Raw genomic sequence first — 22,098 nt, 5'->3', positions numbered from 1 at the left:
TTATTATTCCACAATAAAACTTGATTAATCGCATGATCACAACAGTGCAGTGAGACTGCTCGGAACCACTTTTCAGTGGACTCGGGAGGCTGCCATCCATGACCACATGCTGGTGCCGGATGGCCGCCCTGTTCCACAGAATGAGGCCTCGTGCACACGTTGCGGAAAGTTTTACTGATTTTGGTAAACCCGCAGGTGAACCACGCTGCGGATTTCCTGCGGAATTACAGCGGATTTAGTGCGATTTTTTGCGGATTTTGTGCGGATTCTACCTGCGGTTTTACACCTGCGGATTGCTATTATGGAGGAGGTGTAAACCGCTGCGGAATCCGCACAAAGAATTGACACGCTGCGGGAATAAACAACGCTACCTTTCCGTGCATTTTTTTCCGCATGTGCACTGCGGATTTTGTTTTCCATACGTTTACATGGTACTGTAAACTCAGGGAAAACTGCTGCGAATCCGCAGCTGATCCTCAGCAAAATCCACAACGTGTGCACATACCCTCAATGCAGCTTGTAGATCACGTATTCCCTCATAATCTGTTATCTTCATACTGTATTTGGATGATCATGATAATTGTATTCTTGTGCTTATTTTATTGATTAGCAAGCTATTGTTTAGTGGTATATCTTCATGCTTTATATACATTTGTATTAGAAGTTAGAACCTAAGACCTTAGACACAATTTCTGTCATGACAGTGCTGGAAAGAAATCTTAGAAATAGAAACCAATCTGCTTAAATTGAAGCCGGAGAAACGAAACTAAGCTGCTTTCGGTTTCCATCACCCCTCTTACTTCTGACGACAGTGTATGTAGACAGCTGAGTGCTGCCGGAAACAACAGTTCCTGGGATCAGAAGAAGACTGGACCATTATTCAGGCTTGCATCTCATTCTGCTTAGATAAGGTAAATACTGTATTTGACATATTTGTACAGCTCCTTCTCAAAACATGACTATTGTAGGTTTTATAAGCCAGGTTAGTAGAGATGATCTGCCTAAGCTAAAGGAAAATCTGTAACAAAGCACAGTCCAACATATCTAAATACCAAATATTAATCACATGTAGTGGATTTTCAGATCTGAAGCATGTCTGCTATGATGGAGATTTTCAATGAAGAAGGTGAAGTCTATGTCTTCTGTTAACGCATCATACGACATTATATATCCACATCGTAGCTGAGAGCAGAGAATGTATGGCTTTTCAGTCTCCAGATTTAATACCAGTGCACTCCCGTTAGTTCCAAATATTTTTCAAATAATCAGCAATCAAAGTGTTAAGTATATTACTAAGTTGTATAGCTTTTTATTTGCATGCAGCACTATGCAAAAGTTTTATGCAGATATAGAAAAATGCTATAATTATTACTCACATGTTATGGAAAATCGATGAATAAATCTAAAAGTGGGTAATAGAGTGCACAATAGGGTGATACTCTATGGAAGGAGAGTTGGAGAGTGCTGGTTACACTCACCTGGTGGAGTTGTCATCGACACAACTCCTATGTACAAATGAAGGAAAAAAACCTTATTCTCATCATCATTTCTGAAGAATTGATTTACTCCTGCAGTCAATTCCACCTTACGAGTTCACGCAACTGGATCCATGGAAGATCGATGATCACATTCATCGACATAGATGGAATTTCATGATATAGTTGTAGGTAATGACACCTTCCTACATCAAGAAAAGTGTGTCACTCACATATTTTGTTTCTTTATTCATTATTCAAGGCAGAAAGTTCAAAAAGTAGACTGTCGTTTCATGCTACGTAGTGCTTCATCTGACCATTGATTAATTGGTTACTCATACTCCTGACTATAATTCTATAAAACCTCTGACTTTGTGCTGTTTTGAAGGTAAAGGGCGATCACCCCAAATATTGATTTCATTTAGATTTCTCTTTAGTTTATTCACTTTGCATTTTTGATAATTGATAAAAAATAAACTTATTGACACTTCTATTTTTTTAAAGCATTCTTGCTTTGCAGCATTTTTTCCATATCTGCCTAAAGCTTTTTTACAGTACTGTAATGCATAAGCAGGTTTAACACCTTATCAGAATGAAAAAAAAAACATTTTTCCTCCCTGTATTTCAGCAGCCATTATTTTTTTTCACTGACAATGCTGTTTGAAGCTTTGTTTTTCAGAGGGAGAAATGTTATTTTTTTTTATATATTGTTCTGGGGATACATACAGTGTCTTGAAAAAGTATTCATAATCTGAAAACTTGTCCACAATTTTTCACGTTACACCAACAAAATATATTGTATTGAGATTTATGTCATATGCCAACAGTTAGTAGTCTAATTATTTTAAAAATATAAATCTAAAAATTGTGACATGCATTTGTGTTCAGCCCCTTGTAGTCTGATACCCCTAAATAAAATATTGAGTGGCCGTTTGCATTCAGAAGTTACACAATTAGGAAATTGAGTGTAATTATACCTGTGTGTAATTTATTCTCAGCATAACATCTGTTCTGTGAAAACCTCAGAGATTTGGTTGGGAACATAAGGGATCAAACAGCAATATGAAAAGCAAGGAACACACCAGATAGGTCAGGGAAGTTGTAGAGAAGAGCAAATAGGGGTTAGATCAGTATTTCCCAAACTCCAGTCCTCACGGATGCCAACAGGTCATGTTTTCAGGATTTCCGTAGTGTTGCACAAGTGAGAGAACTCCTGATAATTCAGTTCAATCACCTGTGCAATACTAAGGAAATCCTGAAAACATGACCTATTGGGGTCCGTGAGGACTGGAGTTTGGGAAACACTGGGTTAGATTAATTGTGTGCAATTAATTTCAATACTGATAAATTGACCATGCCATGGCTGCCACTAGGAATTTCGGGGCCCCATACTAGCAAAATTTTCTTGGCCCCATTGAGACTCCACCCAGGCTCCACCCCAGCTCCGCCTCCACCCCTTGAATTGTTCAAAGTCCCACCGCTCTCTCTTGGAAAAACTCCACTTCTCACCAATCACACGTTAACAGTTCCCATCACCAGATCACACAAATAGCCAGCAGCTTTTATTTTGGCCAAAAGATTTTTCTAATCTGCCTCCATGACAAGGTAGACTCTTTTGGCCGGGCCCTACTCTACGCTAACCTATTAAAAATTTGTTAAACTATGCAATACAATTTCGGTATATTTTTATTTATTTTTCAATTTTTAAAATGACCAATAATATCACATACAAGGGACAAATACCACCGCACCATTACCAGACACCATATTACCACCACACAGTGACCTATAATACCACATACAAGAAACAAATACAACCACACCATGTCCAGATCACATATTACAACCTCAGTGACCGAATAATAGCACATACAAGGGACAAATAACACCACACCATGTCCAGATAACAGATCACATATTACCACCACATAATGACTGAATACTGCAATACCGATCATTAATAAAATAAACAATACTATCACCATAAGTGCCATTATACATAGGAGATCTGTACTTAGTATGCAGTGTCTGTGTACAGGTAACACACTGACTCACCATTGACATCTCTAGATGAAGTCCTTCAGCCTCACTTTCCATCTTTATCCAGCACAGACCACCATCACGTCTTCCAGCCAGGACTCGTCTCTGCAGGAAATAACACAGTTATCTAGAGCTCCGCTTGCAGAACACATTGCTTAATTTTTTCCCAACTTCTACACTACACCAGATGAAGAAAAAAAGCCGACATAGTGTCGCTCTGCACAGTAACAGGACCGCCCCCCCATTTAAAACAGTATCCTGAAAAAATAAAATAAATACATCACTGCAGTAATAATATCCCTTAATCAGCCGCTATGGTAATAATATCCCCCATCCTGGCCCCGTGTATTGCATTCCTGTCTCCAGCCATATGTTCTCACATCCTGCCCTCATGAGTATCCATTCTGCCCCCATATGATCTCCCCATCCTGCCCCGTGATTCTGACCCATCTGTCCCATGATCCTGACCCATCTGTCCCATGATCCTGCCGCCCCATCTGTCCCATGATCCTGCTGCCCCATCTGTCTCCATCGTATCCATCCTGCCCCATGATCCTGTACCATGTGTCTCCATCCTTTATAATAAGCCTGCCCCATGTGTCTCCATCCTGCCCCATCTGTCTCCATCCTGCCCCATCTGTCTCCTTCCTGCCCCATATTCCTGCCCCATTTGTCTCCATCCTGCCCTGTGTCTCACATTCTGCCCCCTGTGTCTCACATTCTGCCCCGCCTCACATCCTGCCTCGTCTCACATTCTGCCCCCTGTGTCTCATATTCTGCCCCGTGTCTCACATTCTGTCCTCTGTGTCACACATTCTGCCCCCTGTGTCACACATTCTGCCCCCTGTGTTGTTTCCATTCCTGCCCCCTGTGTTTCCATTCTTTCCCCTGTGTTGTTTCCATTCCTGCCCCTTGTGTTGTTTCCATTCCTGCCCCTTGTGTTGTTTCCATTCCTGCCCCCTGTGTTTCCATTCCTGCCCCGTGCTTCACATTCTGCCCCTTGTGTTGTTTCCATTCCTGCCCCGTGTTGTTTCCATTCCTGCCCCCTGTGTTGTTTCCATTCCTGCCCCGGGCCTCACATTCTGCCCCTGTGTTGTTTCCACTCCTGCCCCTGTGTTGTTTCCATTCCAGCCCCTTGTGTTGTTTCCATTCCTGCCACCTGTGTTGTTTCCATTCCTGCCCCGGGCCCACATTCTGCCCCCTGTGTTGTTTTCATTCCTGCCCCCATGTATCCATCAAGTCCCTGTGTCTCCCATCCTGCCCTCTTGTCTTTATCATGCCCCGGGCTTGCCGCATTCAGAAAAAATAAAAAAACACCTTTCTTCTTACCTGGTCGCTGTCCAACGCCGACGTCCACCCCAGGCATTTCAGCGCGGATGGGCCCGCAAGGCAAAAGAGGATTCTGAACCTGCGTCTCAGATGCAGATTCAGTGTACCGTTAGAAGCCTGCCGCTGGGGCCCGGGCTCGATAAGTAGATGAGTTGGGGCCCGATGCGGGCCTCCTCTGCCCACCGGGCCCCATATGCCAGTCAGGGCAGTAATGCCCTGATGGCGGCACTGGCCCACGCCACGAATTGGCAAGTTGTGAGTGGTTGTCTCATTAGTATTTTTCACCTGTTTTGCCTCCACTTTTATCTAAGAGGTTTGCAGCATCCTGTTAGTGCATAAGTTTTTGTGATCTAGGCAGGTAAATACAGTTGCTTTTTCTGGCATGATTTTCTGGCAGAGACATACCCCAAAAGACTTGCAGCAGAATTGCAGCTAAAGGTGGTCCTACAAAGTATTGACTTTGGATAAATATAAATGCCTGTCACAGTTTTCAGATTAATATTTTTCAAATATTAATAAAACCATATATCAGTGATTGGCTGCTGTCATGACATCACTGCTATAGCTTATCAAAAAAGGGCAGCAATGTAAAGTCATCACTGGGCATGTGGAGAGTGAGTTAAGCTAATTTTACTATTTATTGCCAGCAATATCATGTGAAAAGAAAAAAGATTAAGACAGAAAATATGTTTAGGTTGAAGTTTAAAAAAAATATTTAAATTTAAAAACCCCAAAAGTGTTTTTCTGTTCTTGGAGGTGAACCAGGATTGCAGTACTGAAAAATGTTTCTCTCATAGACTTGTATTGTAAAGTGATCTCTGCGCAGCTTCATGAAACACTGGAGCTGTGAACAGGTCACTTTTCGCCAGAGACTGATAGAAGCGGCTGCGAATACGGGCAAAAACGCTGGAACATGAGTATTAGACAGGGGCAGGGGACTTACATTTAACGCACCACTCTAGAGATGCAATAAAAAAAGCCGCTGGAGTGGTGCTTTAAGAAAACATGAGCACTTATCCATATGGTGAAGTTAACATGTGATGCGCCAACTTCATATGGTTATGGCTCTCTTTGTGATAAGTATGGGAAGTATTCTGCAAATTAATACTTTTATTGTAACCAATATTTTTCATTGCATTGTTCAAGTTTTCAACAACCATGGACTGTGGAGGTTCAAACCAAGAAGAAGATGCATCTGGCACCAGCAAAGACAAAAATGAGGAGGACTCAGGTGAGTATGCAATATTGGCAGTGAGAAAAGTTTAATACTGTGATAAAAGCAATTGATGTTTTTATCTTAATTTTTTGTTTTTAAAAGTTGGTGATGATTTTCCAATTTTCCATGCAATACGTGAGCTTCTTACATACACTTTGCCAAAATACAGTACAATAGAATCCTACAGCTTCAGTTTAGTCAGCTACACTTCTAGAATTTCCACTGATTTCCTGCACAATCATAGAATTTTGGCAATAGACAGTTGCTTCGTCTGCAAAATCGAGTGGCCATTTTGATTGTCCACGAGATTTTTGCAAATGAAAGAGCTGTTTCCCTGCAAGATTATGTAATTGTGCACAGAAACAGTGAAAGCACTGCTGATACACAGGGCTAAAGGTAAGATAAAATGTGAATTTAGCCTTAGGCCTCTTTCACATTTCCGTCGGCCCGATGTACCGACGGACGTTGTGCAAAACTGTGCACAACGTGGGCAGCGGATGCAGTTTTCCGACGCATCCGCTGCCCATACTGAAGTCCGGGGAGGAGGGGCAGAGTTCCGGCTGCGCATGCGCGGTCAGAAATGGCGGATCCGACGGACGAAAAAACAATCCCTTGAATGTTTTTTCATCACGACGGTCCGCAAAAACACGACGCATCCGTTGCACGACGGATGCGACGTGTGGCCATCCGTCACAATCTGTCATCAATAAAAGTCTATGGCAAAAACACGCATCCTGCGGGCACATTTGCAGGATCCGTTTTTTTACCAAAATGACAGATTGCGAAGGATGGCAAAAAACGGAAGTGTGAAAGAGGCCTTATGCAACTGAGCACAAAATGATTTAAATGTATTTCATTATTTTTATATGACAGTCACAGAAGACACATGCAGTTATACAGATATTAAATCTGGGAATATTTGTGATGTAATGTGATTGGCGCAGAGCCTTGTTTATAAGGTCTGCAAAGAAACAAAATAATCAATTTTAACATAATTGTAATAATTTAATAATAATTATAATAATTGTAATAATAATAATTGTTTAAGTATTGCATTTTCTATGTGATGATTTCTCGATAACACTGCTGTACTATTCTGAAAAATATTCTTTAGTTTAATCTGAGCATATTATGCTGTTATGTTTAGGGCAGTATGAATGTGCTGACACATTCCTATTCATATTATCCCAGTATTGCACAGATAATAATTACTGACATTAGTCTCGTGATGCTTATTGAGCCAGAAGATAAGCACCACCTTTATTGGTGACTGGCAGCTGCTTATCTTCCTAGACTGCATAAAGTTCATCCCAAAAGGTGATTATTAAAACACTATGTAAACTAAAAAATTTAAAAAGTTAATATTGTGAGCCAATTAAATGCATTAAAACTTAAAAAATATATATCTATAGCAAATGTATTGTTGACTATGTGTGACGCTAGTCACTTCTCATGCCATAGCTGTGAGTCAGGATTGTTAAGGAGTCCAAGGTCAGAAGCCAGGAGGGTACATCATAAACAGAAGGAAGAGACAAAAGCATAGTCAGGTAATATTCTGAACTCAGAATACCAGGAGGATAGCAGATCAGAGCAGAAGGGATTTAACAGACGGATGGTCAGAATGAGGTCCAAGGTCAGGCAACGAAAGATCCACATACGGAACACAAGGCACACAGGAACAAACCACACAATAGCTGAATGTACAACTAGCAGATATCTGGGAGAAACAGCTCAGTTAAGTTGTGTGGCAGGCACCTGGGACAATGAACAGCTGGAGACTGCCAGCGCCTCCCAGTCTCTGATTGGACAACTGAGCTGTCAATAAACACATTGACAGCTCAGCACGCCCTTCTTGGGTACAACATTTTTATTTTTGGTAAGTATTTACGGGCATCATAACAACACCCTTGCCCAAAAATTGAGTGACTGTTGCATAATGGAATACCTTCATCTTTGTGTTCTAGTGGTGGTGCCTGAAGAGACGTGGAGGATGTCCTCATATGTCTCTATTCCCAATTTAAATGAGCGGGTCTCCTACATTTTGAATGCCTATAGACTAAGTGTATGGGCTGACAAACATTTCCCTCTGAGGGAGTAAAAATTTTTTTGGGTTTCAAATTAGTAACGGGCATCTGTTGTGAAATTGGATTTTGGGCTCCCCCGGTGGCCACTGGTGGAATTGAACTGGTGTGCATCATCCCCTCTGTTCACCTGTTTCCATCAGGATGTGGGAGTCGCTATTTAACCTTGCTCCTCTGTCACTTCCATGCCGGTCAACATTGTAATCAGAAGCCTTTCTGTGCATGTTCCTGCTACTAGACAACTCCCAGCTAAGTTGGACTCTTGTCCTCGTTTGTTTTTGCATTTTGTTCCAGTTCACAGCTGTAGTTTCGTTTCTGTGTCTGGAAAGCTCTTGTGATCTGAAATTGCCACTCTGATGTTATGAGTTAATACTAGAGTCTTAAAGTAATTTCAGGATGGTATTTTGATAGGGTTTTCAGCTGACCATGAAAGTGCCCTTTCTGTCTTCCTGCTATCTAGTAAGCGGACCTCAATTTTGCTAAACCTATTTTCATACTACGTTTGTCATTTCATCTAAAATCACCGCCAATATATGTGGGGCCCTCTGTCAGCCTATCGGGGAAATTTCTCTAGAGGTGAGCCAGGACTATATTTTCCTCTGCCAGGATTAGTTAGTCCTCCGGCCGGCGCTGGGCGTCTAGGGATAAAAACGTAGGCAACGCTACCCGGCTACTGTTAGTTGTGCGGCAGGTTTAGTTCATGGTCAGTTTAGTTTCCATCCTTCCAAGAGCTAGTACTCATGTTTGCTGGGCTATGTTCTCTTGCCATTGAGAACCATAACAGTTTGACCGGCCTCAAAGGGTTAAATTAATTGACAGAGAAAGGTGAGAAAAGAGAAGTCTGCTGAAGATTTTTTTTTTTTTTCCCTTCCCTTCAGTTCTGAGTGTGCTTGTAATTGAATCTCTTGCAAGTCTGCCTATATTGCAGCCTTTCTCTCTCTCTCTCTCCTTCTAATCCTGGAATGGCTCTGTGTTCACCTGTTTAAAATGGATATTCAGAGTTTAGCTGCAGGTTTGAATAATCTCACCACGAAAGTTCAAAATTTACAAGATTTTGTTGTTCATGTTCCTATATCTGAACCTAGAATTCCTTTGCCTGAATTTTTCTCGGGGAATAGATCTTGCTTTCAAAATTTCAAAAATAATTGCAAGTTGTTTTTGTCCCTGAAATCTCGCTCTGCTGGAGATCCTGCTCAGCAGGTCAGGATTGTGATTTCCTTGCTCCGGGGCGACCCTCAGGATTGGGCTTTTGCATTGGCTCCAGGGGATCCTGCGTTGCTCAATGTGGATGCGTTTTTTCTGGCCTTGGGGTTGCTTTATGAGGAACCTCAGTTAGAGCTTCAGGCAGAAAAGGCCTTGATGTCCCTATCTCAGGGGCAAGACGAAGCTGAAATATACTGCCAGAAATTCCGTAAATGGGCTGTGCTTACTCAGTGGAATGAGTGCGCCCTGGCGGCGAATTTCAGAGAGGGTCTCTCTGATGCCATTAAGGATGTTATGGTGGGGTTCCCTGTGCCTGCGGGTCTGAATGAGTCCATGACAATGGCTATCCAGATCGATAGGCGTCTGCGGGAGCGCAAACCTGTGCACCATTTGGCGGTGTCTACTGAGAAGACGCCAGAGAATATGCAATGTGATAGAATTCTGTCCAGAAGTGAACGGCAGAATTTAAGACGAAAAAATGGGTTGTGCTTCTATTGCGGTGATTCAACTCATGTTATATCAGCATGCTCTAAGCGTACTAAGAAGCTTGATAAGTCTGTTTCAATTGGCACTTTACAGTCTAAGTTTATTCTATCTGTGACCCTGATTTGTTCTTTATCATCTATTACCGCGGATGCCTATGTCGACTCTGGCGCCGCTTTGAGTCTTATGGATTGGTCCTTTGCCAAACGCTGTGGGTATGATTTGGAGCCTCTTGAAACTCCTATACCCCTGAAGGGGATTGACTCCACCCCATTGGCTAGTAATAAACCACAATACTGGACACAAGTAACTATGCGGATTAATCCGGATCATCAGGAGATTATTCGCTTTCTTGTGCTGTATAACCTACATGATGTGTTGGTGCTTGGATTGCCATGGCTGCAATCTCATAACCCAGTCCTTGACTGGAAAGCTATGTCTGTGTTAAGCTGGGGATGTAAGGGGACGCATGGGGACGTACCTGTGGTTTCCATTTCATCATCTATTTCCTCTGAGATTCCTGAATTCTTGACTGAATATCGTGACGTTTTTGAAGAACCTAAGCTTGGTTCATTACCTCCGCACCGGGAGTGCGATTGTGCCATAGATTTGATTCCGGGTAGTAAATACCCTAAGGGTCGTTTATTTAATCTGTCTGTGCCTGAACATGCTGCTATGCGAGAATATATAAAGGAGTCCCTGGAAAAGGGACATATTCGTCCTTCGTCATCTCCCTTAGGAGCCGGTTTTTTCTTTGTGTCTAAGAAAGATGGCTCTTTGAGACCGTGTATTGATTATCGGCTTTTGAATAAAATCACGGTTAAATATCAATATCCGTTGCCACTGCTGACTGATTTGTTTGCTCGCATAAAGGGGGCCAAGTGGTTCTCTAAGATAGATCTCCGTGGGGCGTATAATTTGGTGCGAATTAAGCAGGGGGATGAGTGGAAGACCGCATTTAATACGCCCGAGGGCCACTTTGAGTATTTGGTGATGCCTTTTGGTCTTTCAAATGCCCCTTCAGTCTTTCAGTCCTTTATGCATGACATTTTCCGTGATTATTTGGATAAATTTATGATTGTGTATCTGGATGATATTTTGATTTTTTCGGATGACTGGGACTCTCATGTCCAGCAGGTCAGGAGGGTTTTTCAGGTTTTGCGGTCTAATTCCTTGTGTGTGAAGGGTTCTAAGTGCGTTTTTGGGGTTCAAAAGATTTCCTTTTTGGGATATATTTTTTCCCCCTCTTCCATCGAGATGGATCCTGTCAAGGTTCAGGCTATTTGTGATTGGACGCAACCCTCTTCTCTTAAGAGTCTTCAGAAATTTTTGGGCTTTGCTAACTTTTATCGTCGATTTATTGCTGGTTTTTCTGATGTTGTTAAACCATTGACTGATTTGACTAAGAAGGGTGCTGATGTTGCTGATTGGTCCCCTGCTGCTGTGGAGGCCTTTCGGGAGCTTAAGCGCCGCTTTTCTTCCGCCCCTGTGTTGCGTCAGCCTGATGTTGCTCTTCCTTTTCAGGTTGAGGTCGACGCTTCTGAAATCGGAGCTGGGGCAGTTTTGTCGCAGAGAAGTTCCGATTGTTCCGTGATGAGACCTTGTGCCTTTTTCTCGCGTAAATTTTCGCCCGCCGAGCGGAATTATGATGTTGGGAATCGGGAGCTTTTGGCCATGAAGTGGGCTTTTGAGGAGTGGCGTCATTGGCTTGAGGGGGCTAGACATCAGGTGGTGGTATTGACTGACCACAAAAATCTAATTTATCTTGAGTCCGCCAGACGCCTGAATCCTAGACAGGCGCGCTGGTCGTTGTTTTTCTCTCGGTTTAATTTTGTGGTGTCCTACCTGCCGGGTTCTAAGAATGTTAAGGCGGATGCCCTTTCTAGGAGTTTTGAGCCTGACTCCCCTGGTAACTCTGAACCTACAGGTATCCTTAAGGATGGAGTGATATTGTCTGCCGTTTCTCCAGACCTGCGGCGGGCCTTGCAGGAGTTTCAGGCGGATAGACCTGATCGTTGCCCATCTGGTAGACTGTTTGTTCCTGATGATTGGACCAGTAAAGTCATTTCTGAGGTTCATTCTTCTGCGTTGACAGGTCATCCTGGAATCTTTGGTACCAGGGATTTGGTGGCAAGGTCCTTCTGGTGGCCTTCCCTGTCTCGAGATGTGCGAGGCTTTGTGCAGTCTTGTGACGTTTGTGCTCGGGCCAAGCCTTGTTGTTCTCGGGCTAGTGGATTGTTGTTGCCCTTGCCTATCCCGAAGAGGCCCTGGACGCACATCTCGATGGATTTTATTTCGGATCTTCCTGTTTCTCAGAAGATGTCTGTCATCTGGGTGGTGTGTGACCGTTTCTCTAAGATGGTCCATTTGGTTCCCCTGCCTAAGTTGCCTTCTTCTTCCGAGTTGGTTCCTCTGTTTTTTCAAAATGTGGTCCGTTTGCATGGTATTCCGGAGAATATCGTTTCTGACAGAGGAACCCAATTCGTGTCTAGATTTTGGCGAGCATTCTGTGCTAGGATGGGCATAGATTTGTCTTTCTCGTTTGCTTTCCATCCTCAGACAAATGGCCAGACCGAGCGGACGAATCAGACCTTGGAGACATATTTGAGGTGTTTTGTGTCTGCAGATCAGGATGATTGGGTTGTTTTTTTGCCTTTAGCGGAGTTTGCCCTCAATAATCGGGCCAGCTCTGCCACCTTGGTGTCTCCTTTTTTCTGTAATTCGGGGTTTCATCCTCGATTTTCTTCTGGTCAGGTGGAATCTTCGGATTGTCCTGGAGTGGATGCTGTGGTGGAGAGGTTGCATCAGATTTGGGGGCAGGTAGTGGACAATTTGAAGTTGTCCCAGGAGAAGACTCAGCTTTTTGCCAACCGCCGGCGTCGGGTTGGTCCTCGGCTTTGTGCTGGGGACTTGGTGTGGTTGTCTTCTCGTTTTGTCCCTATGAGGGTTTCTTCTCCTAAGTTTAAGCCTCGGTTCATCGGCCCGTACAAGATATTGGAGATTCTTAACCCTGTGTCCTTCCGTTTGGACCTCCCTGCATCTTTTTCTATTCATAATGTTTTTCATCGGTCATTGTTGCGCAGGTATGAGGTACCGGTTGTGCCTTCCGTTGAGCCTCCTGCTCCGGTGTTGGTTGAGGGCGAGTTGGAGTACGTTGTGGAAAAAATCTTGGACTCCCGTGTTTCCAGACGGAAACTCCAGTATCTGGTCAAATGGAAGGGATACGGTCAGGAGGATAATTCTTGGGTGACTGCCTCTGATGTTCATGCCTCCGATCTGGTCCGTGCCTTTCATAGGGCTCATCCTGATCGCCCTGGTGGTTCTGGTGAGGGTTCGGTGCCCCCTCCTTGAGGGGGGGGTACTGTTGTGAAATTGGATTTTGGGCTCCTCCGGTGGCCACTGGTGGAATTGAACTGGTGTGCATCATCCCCTCTGTTCACCTGTTTCCATCAGGATGTGGGAGTCGCTATTTAACCTTGCTCCTCTGTCACTTCCATGCCGGTCAACATTGTAATCAGAAGCCTTTCTGTGCATGTTCCTGCTACTAGACAACTCCCAGCTAAGTTGGACTCTTGTCCTCGTTTGTTTTTGCATTTTGTTCCAGTTCACAGCTGTAGTTTCGTTTCTGTGTCTGGAAAGCTCTTGTGATCTGAAATTGCCACTCTGATGTTATGAGTTAATACTAGAGTCTTAAAGTAATTTCAGGATGGTATTTTGATAGGGTTTTCAGCTGACCATGAAAGTGCCCTTTCTGTCTTCCTGCTATCTAGTAAGCGGACCTCAATTTTGCTAAACCTATTTTCATACTACGTTTGTCATTTCATCTAAAATCACCGCCAATATATGTGGGGCCCTCTGTCAGCCTATCGGGGAAATTTCTCTAGAGGTGAGCCAGGACTATATTTTCCTCTGCCAGGATTAGTTAGTCCTCCGGCCGGCGCTGGGCGTCTAGGGATAAAAACGTAGGCAACGCTACCCGGCTACTGTTAGTTGTGCGGCAGGTTTAGTTCATGGTCAGTTTAGTTTCCATCCTTCCAAGAGCTAGTACTCATGTTTGCTGGGCTATGTTCTCTTGCCATTGAGAACCATAACAGGCATCATAAAAACACTAGTGATGACCGAATATACTCATTACTCGAGATTTCTCGAGCATGCTCGGGAGTCCTCCGAGTATTTTTTAGTGCTCGGATATTAAGTTTTTCTTGCCGCAGCTGAATGATTTACATCTGTTAGCCAGCATAAGTACATGTAGGGATTCCCTAGCAACCAGGCAAACCCCACATGTACTTATGGCTAACAGATGTAAATCATTCTGCTGCGGCAAGAAAAACTAAATCTCTGAGCACTAAAAAATACTCAGATTACCCCCCGAGCATGCTCGAGAAATCTCGAGTAACGAGTATATTCACTCATCACTAAAAACACCCTTGCACAAAAATTGAGTGACTTTTGTGGTTGTTGTGGTTGTGGATGATGAGGATGAGGATAAGGAGGAGGATAACACCAAATAGACAAAATCAGGAAGCGTATACCCATGTGTGGTTGTGAAGAGGTGCATGAGAATGCACCTCCACAAAAAAGACAATATATTTGAGGTTATGTTTCGCTGTTTTCATTCAGTGGTGTACAGAAGTCGTGCCCAATCCAACCCTTGTTCATTTTTATAAGAGTCAGCCTGTCAGCTTTTTCAGTTGACAGGTGGATGCGCTTATCAGCTATAATTCCTCCAGCGGCACTAAAAACCCGCTCTGACAGAACGCTAGTAGCAGGGCAGGCCAGGTCCTCCAAGGCATAGAGAGCCAGTTCATGCCACGTATCCAGCTTGGATACCCAATAATTAAAAGGCACAGAGGAATCACGGAGGATGTTTGTACGATCAGCAAGTTACTCCCTCGGCATCTTCCCAAACATTGCACTTCTTGTCACAGCACCTCTTGCCTCTGTGCCGGAGCAAATGTAGGGTCTGAGAAAACTGTCCAAGAACTTTGCCATTGTTTCCCTGCCTGTGCTGGTTTGTACTTCTGTCTCTCTTGCTTGTAATCCTTGGTTGTACAACAAACTCTGACATCTGCTGCCAGCGTTCTCAGATGGGAATTTTTTTAGTAATTCCGTTACAAGGGCCCTCTGGTACTGCACCATTTTAGTACACCTGTCTGCCTCTGGAAAAAGAGATTGAAAGCTCTCCTTGTAGCATGGGTCTAGAAGTGTCACCAACCAGTAACGAGTGTCACCGAAAATTTTAATAATGCGAGGGTCACAGGAAACATAACACAGCAAAAAGTCAGCAAAGTGTGCCAAACTGCTAACAGGCAAGACTTCCGTGTCCTCACCAACAGGACAACTGACCTCCTCTTCCTCCCTGTCCATAGGCCATCCACACTGAATGGATGATATGACAGCTGTGCTTGTAGTAGTAGTTGTAGTACCATCTATAGCGCATGAAAGTAGCTCCTGTTCTTCCTTCTCCTCTTCCTCATTGACTACCAATCCATGTTGGGACGACATGAGGCTGGACTGTGTGTAATAACCCTGTATGGTTCCTTGCTCCATGTCCTCGTGCTCTGCCTGAGGTTTTCAGAATGTAGAGAAGCAGGATAGTGATGCTAATTATGGCATCATCACCGCTCACCATCTTGATGCAGTCCTCAATGTTTTGGAGGATGGTACATATGTCTGACATCCATGTCTATTCCTGAGGTCTTATGTGTGGAGTCTGAACTGAATAACGGCGGCCTTGTTGATGCTGGCAGTCAACAACTGCCCTCTTCTGCTCACAAATCCTTTCCAACATATGCAGTGTAGAGTTCCAATGCATGCAGACATCACACACCAGTTGTTGAGCCGGAAGCTGCAAACGCTGCTGAAGCAAGGCAAGGGCGGGTGAAGCTGTAGCTGACTTTCTATAATGGGCAGACAGGCAGCGTACTTTAACTAGCAGATCCGGTAGCTCCGGGTAGCTTTTGAGAAAATGCTGAACGACGAGGTTAAGCACATGGGCCAGGCAAGGTACGTGTGTGAGCTCACCTTGCCTCAGAGTCGCCACCAGGTTTCGACCACTGTCATACACTACCATGCCGGGCTGTAGGTTCAGCTGAGTCAGCCAAAAATCTAACTGCTCTTTCAGCGCTGTCCACAACTCTTCAGTATGGTGCGGTTTGTTTCCTAAGCAGATTAGCTTCAGCACATCCTGTTGCCACTTGGCTGTAGCAGTGCTGCAGTACTTCCAGCTTCTGACTGATGTGCTCATTTCAGAGATGGAGGCTGAAAAGGAGGAGGAGGATGAGGTGCAGGAGCTGTAGACTGTGGGGGCAACCCTGATTGTCATAGGGCCCACAATCTTCAGCATGGGGAGGATGTGTTCCATCCCAAGGTCCGACTGGGTCCGGCTTCCACTATGTTAGCTCAGTGTGCCGTCAGTGAGATGTACCATCCTTGTCCACAAGAACTTGTCTACGTGTCCGTGGTTAGGTGGACCTTCTCAGTAACAGCATTGTTGAGGGCATGGGTAATGTTGTGGGACACATGCTTGTGTAATGCCGGTATGGCACACCGGGAGAAACAGTGGTGACTGGGGACCGAGTACCTTGGTATGGCTGCCACCATCAGGTTGTGGAAAGCTTCCATCTCCACGAGCCTAAAAGGCAACATCCCTTGCCATTGCCTTGCCCATTTTAGATGGACTACTGAAATATTTTAAAAGTTCAATACAAATGCGTTATTTTTGAGAAAAATTATATGTGATCAGTGTGCCAAAAAAAGACAATTTTAATTCAATGGACTTTTAATTCAATGGAATGTTGGTAATTTTTTGATTTTGTGTATAACACATTTTACTAATTACTAGGGTAAGACACACCAAAACCAGTTCAAAGGAGCACTCAAATGCAAAAACTTTTAACCCACAGATAGAGGAGGCGTCTGACAGAGAAACGACAATGTACAATATGTGGCCTTTTTTATTTTTGGAAAAGAAAATTACTGTCACAAAGTAGGCTAACACAACGCCAAAAAAAGTGGAATGTATCCCTGAAAAGCAAGTTTTTGTAGCCCACATATAGACTGGGAGTCTGACTGAGATAACAGACTGTTTCAATATGTGGCTTGGAGTTTTTTTTTTAAATGTAATCACAAAATACTGTATAGGCCAAGGGTAGGAGACAGACAAAAAATGGAATGTATGCCTGAAAAGCAAATGTTTGGAGACCACAGATAGACCGGACGTCTGACAGAGATAAAATATGTGGCCTTGATGTTTTTGGGCCCACCAAAATTGTGTCAATAAGTAGTCTATGACACAAAAGAAAAATTGGAGTACTAAAATATTTAGCGCAATTATATGCGATGGGTGTGGCGTACAAATAACAGTGATAAATATAAGAACTGTAGCTAAATATTTTGGGCCAACTAAAGATATTTTGGTCAGCAAAATGGTGTCCAAAAATGTTGTAAGACACTCAAAAAAATACTATAGTACCAAAAAAATTAGACTAGAATTTTCTTTGCACTCACATCTGATGCCTGGGACAAAAAAATAACATTTTAAATTGTTAGATTTTCACATTCTTGTATTGAAATGACCTGGCTGTAATCTGCAGTGTGACCAAGCAAATAAATGTAGAAAAAAGGGGGTATGGATTGCTTTGTAATAAAATTAGCAGGTATAAGGTACAAAAAAAAAATCCTAGCCATGGGTACCTGCAGCTAGGTATATATAAAATATGCAGCTGCAGACAGTAATGGAGACTTTTCATGTATGCACTGAGATCTATATACTTACATGCAGTGCCTGCATGCCTTACTCCCCTGCCTACCTAGCACTGCAATCTATGTACCCCTAAAATTAGCCCTAAAAATGACTGTTGGTTTATCAGGATTTGTGGATTGAACACTAGTAGACCCACACTAACTAATAAAAGAACAAATCTGACCCTATCTCAGCAGCAGCTCTCCCTACACTAGCTGAGTCCGGAGCAGAATGCACTGAGCAGGGCGGCGTCAGGTCTCTTATGTACCTGATGATGCTCTGCAGCCAGCCAATCACTGTAATACCACAACAAAGATGGCTGCGGTATTACAGTGCATGGCAGACAATCCTAGCATGTTCATTGGCGTTCTAAAAAGCACTGAAATTTAAAGGTGGAGACCCGAGCTTCTGCCGAATAATCCCGGAAATGCTCGGTGCTCGCTGAGTACACCTAGTACCGTGATACTCGGGCGAGTACTGAGTAGTGTCGAGCATGCTCTCTCATCACTAGTTGTCAGTAATGTCTTGGTCCTAATACTTTAACCTGCAGTAATTCACCATCACTATCGGGCTCTTTACTGCTGTCTCTCTGTCACTCTCTAGACAATATGAGCCCATATATATGCCCTAACGGAGACCTATGATGCTAAGCCATCAGGCTGCAAGTCCCTTATCAATGAGGCACTTTGATTATGGTTACTTGCTTCTTCTCTCAGTTTGTGTTTCAGTCTGGTCACTCGATTAACCACTTGAATCTTGTTACTCGATTTTTCACTTAGGTCTGGTCACTCGATTCTTCACTTGGGCCTGGCCAGTCGTGATGATGGCTTTAAGCCAACCTTATTGCACCGCACACCCATCCTGCTACAGGTTCAGGTGCCAACTCTCGCCCTTCACTGCCTTCCTGGGCCTTTAATAATTATTGACTGCACCACAGCAATCACCTGATCTGGAATCTCTTTCAAGCTATTCCCCGAAAGAATATGCACTTTACTCTTCAGTTCCTGCTAATGCAGTTCTCTTTGCTTTCCCTTTTCCTATCATCGTTGACCAGCAGATGGCGGTGTTCGCTTGCAGACTCTCTCTTAGACATTAAATGGGTTGTCCATTACTAGGAAAACCCCTTCTTAAACTATATGTTTTGCCCCGATAAAATAATGAAGCCTTTACTCACCTCCCGTGCCAGTGCCGCTCTCGCAGTGTCAGCACTCATCTCCCTGGGGCTGTGATGCGGTGTTGTGACCCGTGATGATGGTGCCCAATCTGCTCTGGCGTCTCTGACTCTGCCTTCGGACAAATCGAACATGTAGAGGAAGCAAGAGATCAGCTCTAGCCCGGACTTCTTCTTCATACTCAGTTTGTCCAAAGGTGGAGACAGGGACGCCAGTGCTGACTGGGTGCCGTCGTTTTATGTCACAACACCGCATCACAACCCCGGGAATGTTCCATCTTTTGTCTTCCCATGCGTCAAAAACTCAAGATTTGCGCTATAATTTACCCCAATTTATGGTGTATACTAAATTATATTTATAAGGTATCAAGAGATCACAGTTGAGTAGAACAGTTATGAACATGCAGATTCTACTAGAAAACTGGCACAAATACTTAGTAAATGTTTGTAAAACTATGTAAATGTTTACTACAAATTTAGATCAAATTGTTTGTCTACTAAGAGTACCTACCTTATTTTGATTCTTAAATTTTGGGATTTTTTTTATTTTTAAGAATTCAGAAACTTTCTTTATGCCTATATAAAGGGATTTGTGTTATTATTTATCACTGATTTTCTCTTCTATGTTGATTATCTAGGGCTTAAGAAGCTTTATGAATCAATTGCTAACAAGTGTAAATATATGATTCACCAAAAGTCAATGTAAGTATGGATTCATAGAAAACTAGCTGAAGAGCCCGGCATTGCCTGGGCATAGTAAATATCTGTGGTTAGTTATAGCACCTCACTTCTCTTATTTTCCCATCACGCCTCTCATTTTCCCCCTCACATCTCTCATTTTCGACCTCACATCTCTCATTTTCCCCCTCACATCTCTCACTTTCCCCCTCACTCCTCTTATTTTCCCCCTCACTCCTCTTATTCCCCCCTCACTCCTCTCTTTCCCCCCTAACACTTGTAATTTCGACCTCACATCTGTCACTTTCCGATCACTCCACTATTTTCCCTCACTTCTCTCATTTTGCACTCACGCCTTTTCATTTTCACCGCACACCACTCATTTTCACCTCACACCTCTCATTTTCACTTCACACCTCTCATTTTCCCCTCAGTATATACATGTTTGTTATCTCCCTTATATATAGTATACACCTGTATGTCATCTCCTGTGTATAGTATATACCTGTATGTCATCTCCTGTGTATAGTATATACCTGTATGTCATTTCCCCTGTATATAGTATATACCTGTATGTAATCTCCCCTCTAAATAGTATATACCTGCTGTATGTCATCTCTTCCTGTATACTGTATATACCTATGTGTCATCTCCTCCTGTATATTTTATATACAGTTAGGTCCATATATATTTGGACAGAGACAACATTTTTCTCATTTTGGTTATAGACATTACCACAATGAATTTTAAACAAAACAATTCAGATGCAGTTGAAGTTCAGACTTTCAGCTTTCATTTGAGGGTATCCACATTAAAATTGGATGAAGGGTTTAGGAGTTTCAGCTCCTTAACATGTGCCACCCTGTTTTTAAAGGGACCAAAAGTAATTGGACAGATTCAATAATTTTAAATAAAATGTTCATTTCTAGTACTTGGTTGAAAACCCTTTGTTGGCAATGACTGCCTGAAGTCTTGAACTCATGGACATCACCAGACGCTGTGTTTCCTCCTTTTTGATGCTCTGCCAGGCCTTCACTGCGGTGGTTTTCAGTTGCTGTTTGTTTGTGGGCCTTTCTGTCTGAAGTTTAGTCTTTAACAAGTGAAATGCATGCTCAATTGGGTTGAGATCAGGTGACTGACTTGGCCATTCAAGAATATTCCACTTCTTTGCTTTAATAGACTCCTGGGTTGCTTTGGCTTCATGTTTTGGGTCATTGTCCATCTGTAGTATGAAACGACGACCAATCAGTTTTGCTGCATTTGGCTGGATCTGAGCACACAGTATGGCTCTGAATACCTCAGAATTCTTTCGGCTGCTTCTGTCCTGTGTCACATCATCAATAAACACTAGTGACCCAGTGCCACTGGCAGCCATGCATGCCCAAGCCATCACACTGCCTCCGCCGTGTTTTACAGATGATGTGGTATGCTTTGGATCATGAGCTGTACCAAGCCTTCGCCATACTTTTCTCTTTCCATCATTCTGGTAGAGGTTGATCTTGGTTTCATCTGTCCAAAGAATGTTCTTCCAGAACTGTGCTGGCTTTTTTAGATGTTTTTTAGCAAAGTCCAGTCTAGCCTTTTTATTCTTGACACTTATGAGTGGCTTGCACCGTGCAGTGAACCCTCTGTATTTACTTTCATGCAGTCTTCTCTTTATGATAGATTTGGATATTGATGCGCCTACCTCCTGGAGAGTGTTGGTCACTTGGTTGGCTGTTGTGAAGGGGTTTCTCTTCACCATGGAGATTATTCTGCGATCATCCACCACTGTTGTCTTCCGTGGGCGCTCAGGTCTTTTTGCATTGATGAGATCACCAGTGCTTTCTTTCCTTCTCAGGATGTACCAAACTGTACATTTTGCCACTCCTAATATTGTAGCAATTTCTCGGATGGGTTTTTTCTCTGTTTTCACAGCTTAAGAATGGCTTGTTTCACCTTCACGGAGAGCTCCTTTGACCGCATGTTTACTTCATAGGAAAACCTTCCAAATGCAAGCACCACACCTCAAATCAACTCCATGCCTTTTATCTGCTTAGTTGAGAATGACATAATGAAGGGATTGCCCACACCTGTCCATGAAATAGCTTTGGAGTCAATTGTCCAATTACTTTTGGTCCCTTTAAAAAACAGGGTGGCACAGGTTAAGGAGCTGAAACTCCTAAACTCTTCATCCAATTTTAATATGGATACCCTCAAATGAAAGCTAAAAGTCTGAACTTCAACTGCATCTGAATTGTTTTGTTTAAAATTAAATTGTGGTAATGTCTATAACCAAAATGAGAAAAATGTTGTCTCTGTCCAAATATATATGGACCTAACTGTACATGTATGTCATCTCTTCTGTATATAGTATATACCTGTATGTCATCTCCTCCTATATATAGTATATACCTGTATGTCATCTCCTGTATATAGTATATACCTGTATGTCATCTCCCCTGTATATAGTATATACCTGCTGTATGTCATCTCCTCCTCTATATACAGTACCTATGTGTCATCTCCTCTTTTATATAGTATATACCTGTATGTCATCTCCTGTATATAGTAAATGCGTGTGTCATCTCCTGTATATAGTATTTACCTGTATGTCATCTCCTATATATAGTATATACCTGTATGTCATCTCCTCCTGTATATAGTATATACCTGTACTTCATCTCCTCCTGTATATA

At 43.0% G+C, this 22,098-nt stretch overlaps 1 protein-coding gene across 1 annotated transcript in view; it reads left to right on the top strand.

Moving 5' to 3' along the window:
• The first annotated feature begins 799 nt into the window (after window positions 1-799).
• The window catches only part of DDX60 (DExD/H-box helicase 60), a 288,318-nt gene continuing 267,019 nt past the window's right edge, over window positions 800-22,098 (top strand). Inside the window, exons 1-3 of the mRNA XM_077279474.1 lie at window positions 800-911; window positions 5,991-6,075; window positions 19,381-19,444. Coding sequence (XP_077135589.1) covers window positions 6,003-6,075; window positions 19,381-19,444 — 137 coding nt within the window. The 5' untranslated portion in view covers window positions 800-911; window positions 5,991-6,002. The remainder of the gene's footprint in view (window positions 912-5,990; window positions 6,076-19,380; window positions 19,445-22,098) is intronic.

The sequence above is a fragment of the Ranitomeya variabilis genome, chromosome 1, assembly GCF_051348905.1.
Source record: "Ranitomeya variabilis isolate aRanVar5 chromosome 1, aRanVar5.hap1, whole genome shotgun sequence".
In the NCBI taxonomy this organism is placed as follows: Eukaryota; Metazoa; Chordata; class Amphibia; order Anura; family Dendrobatidae; genus Ranitomeya; species Ranitomeya variabilis.
This window is presented reverse-complemented; position numbering and strand designations above follow the sequence as displayed.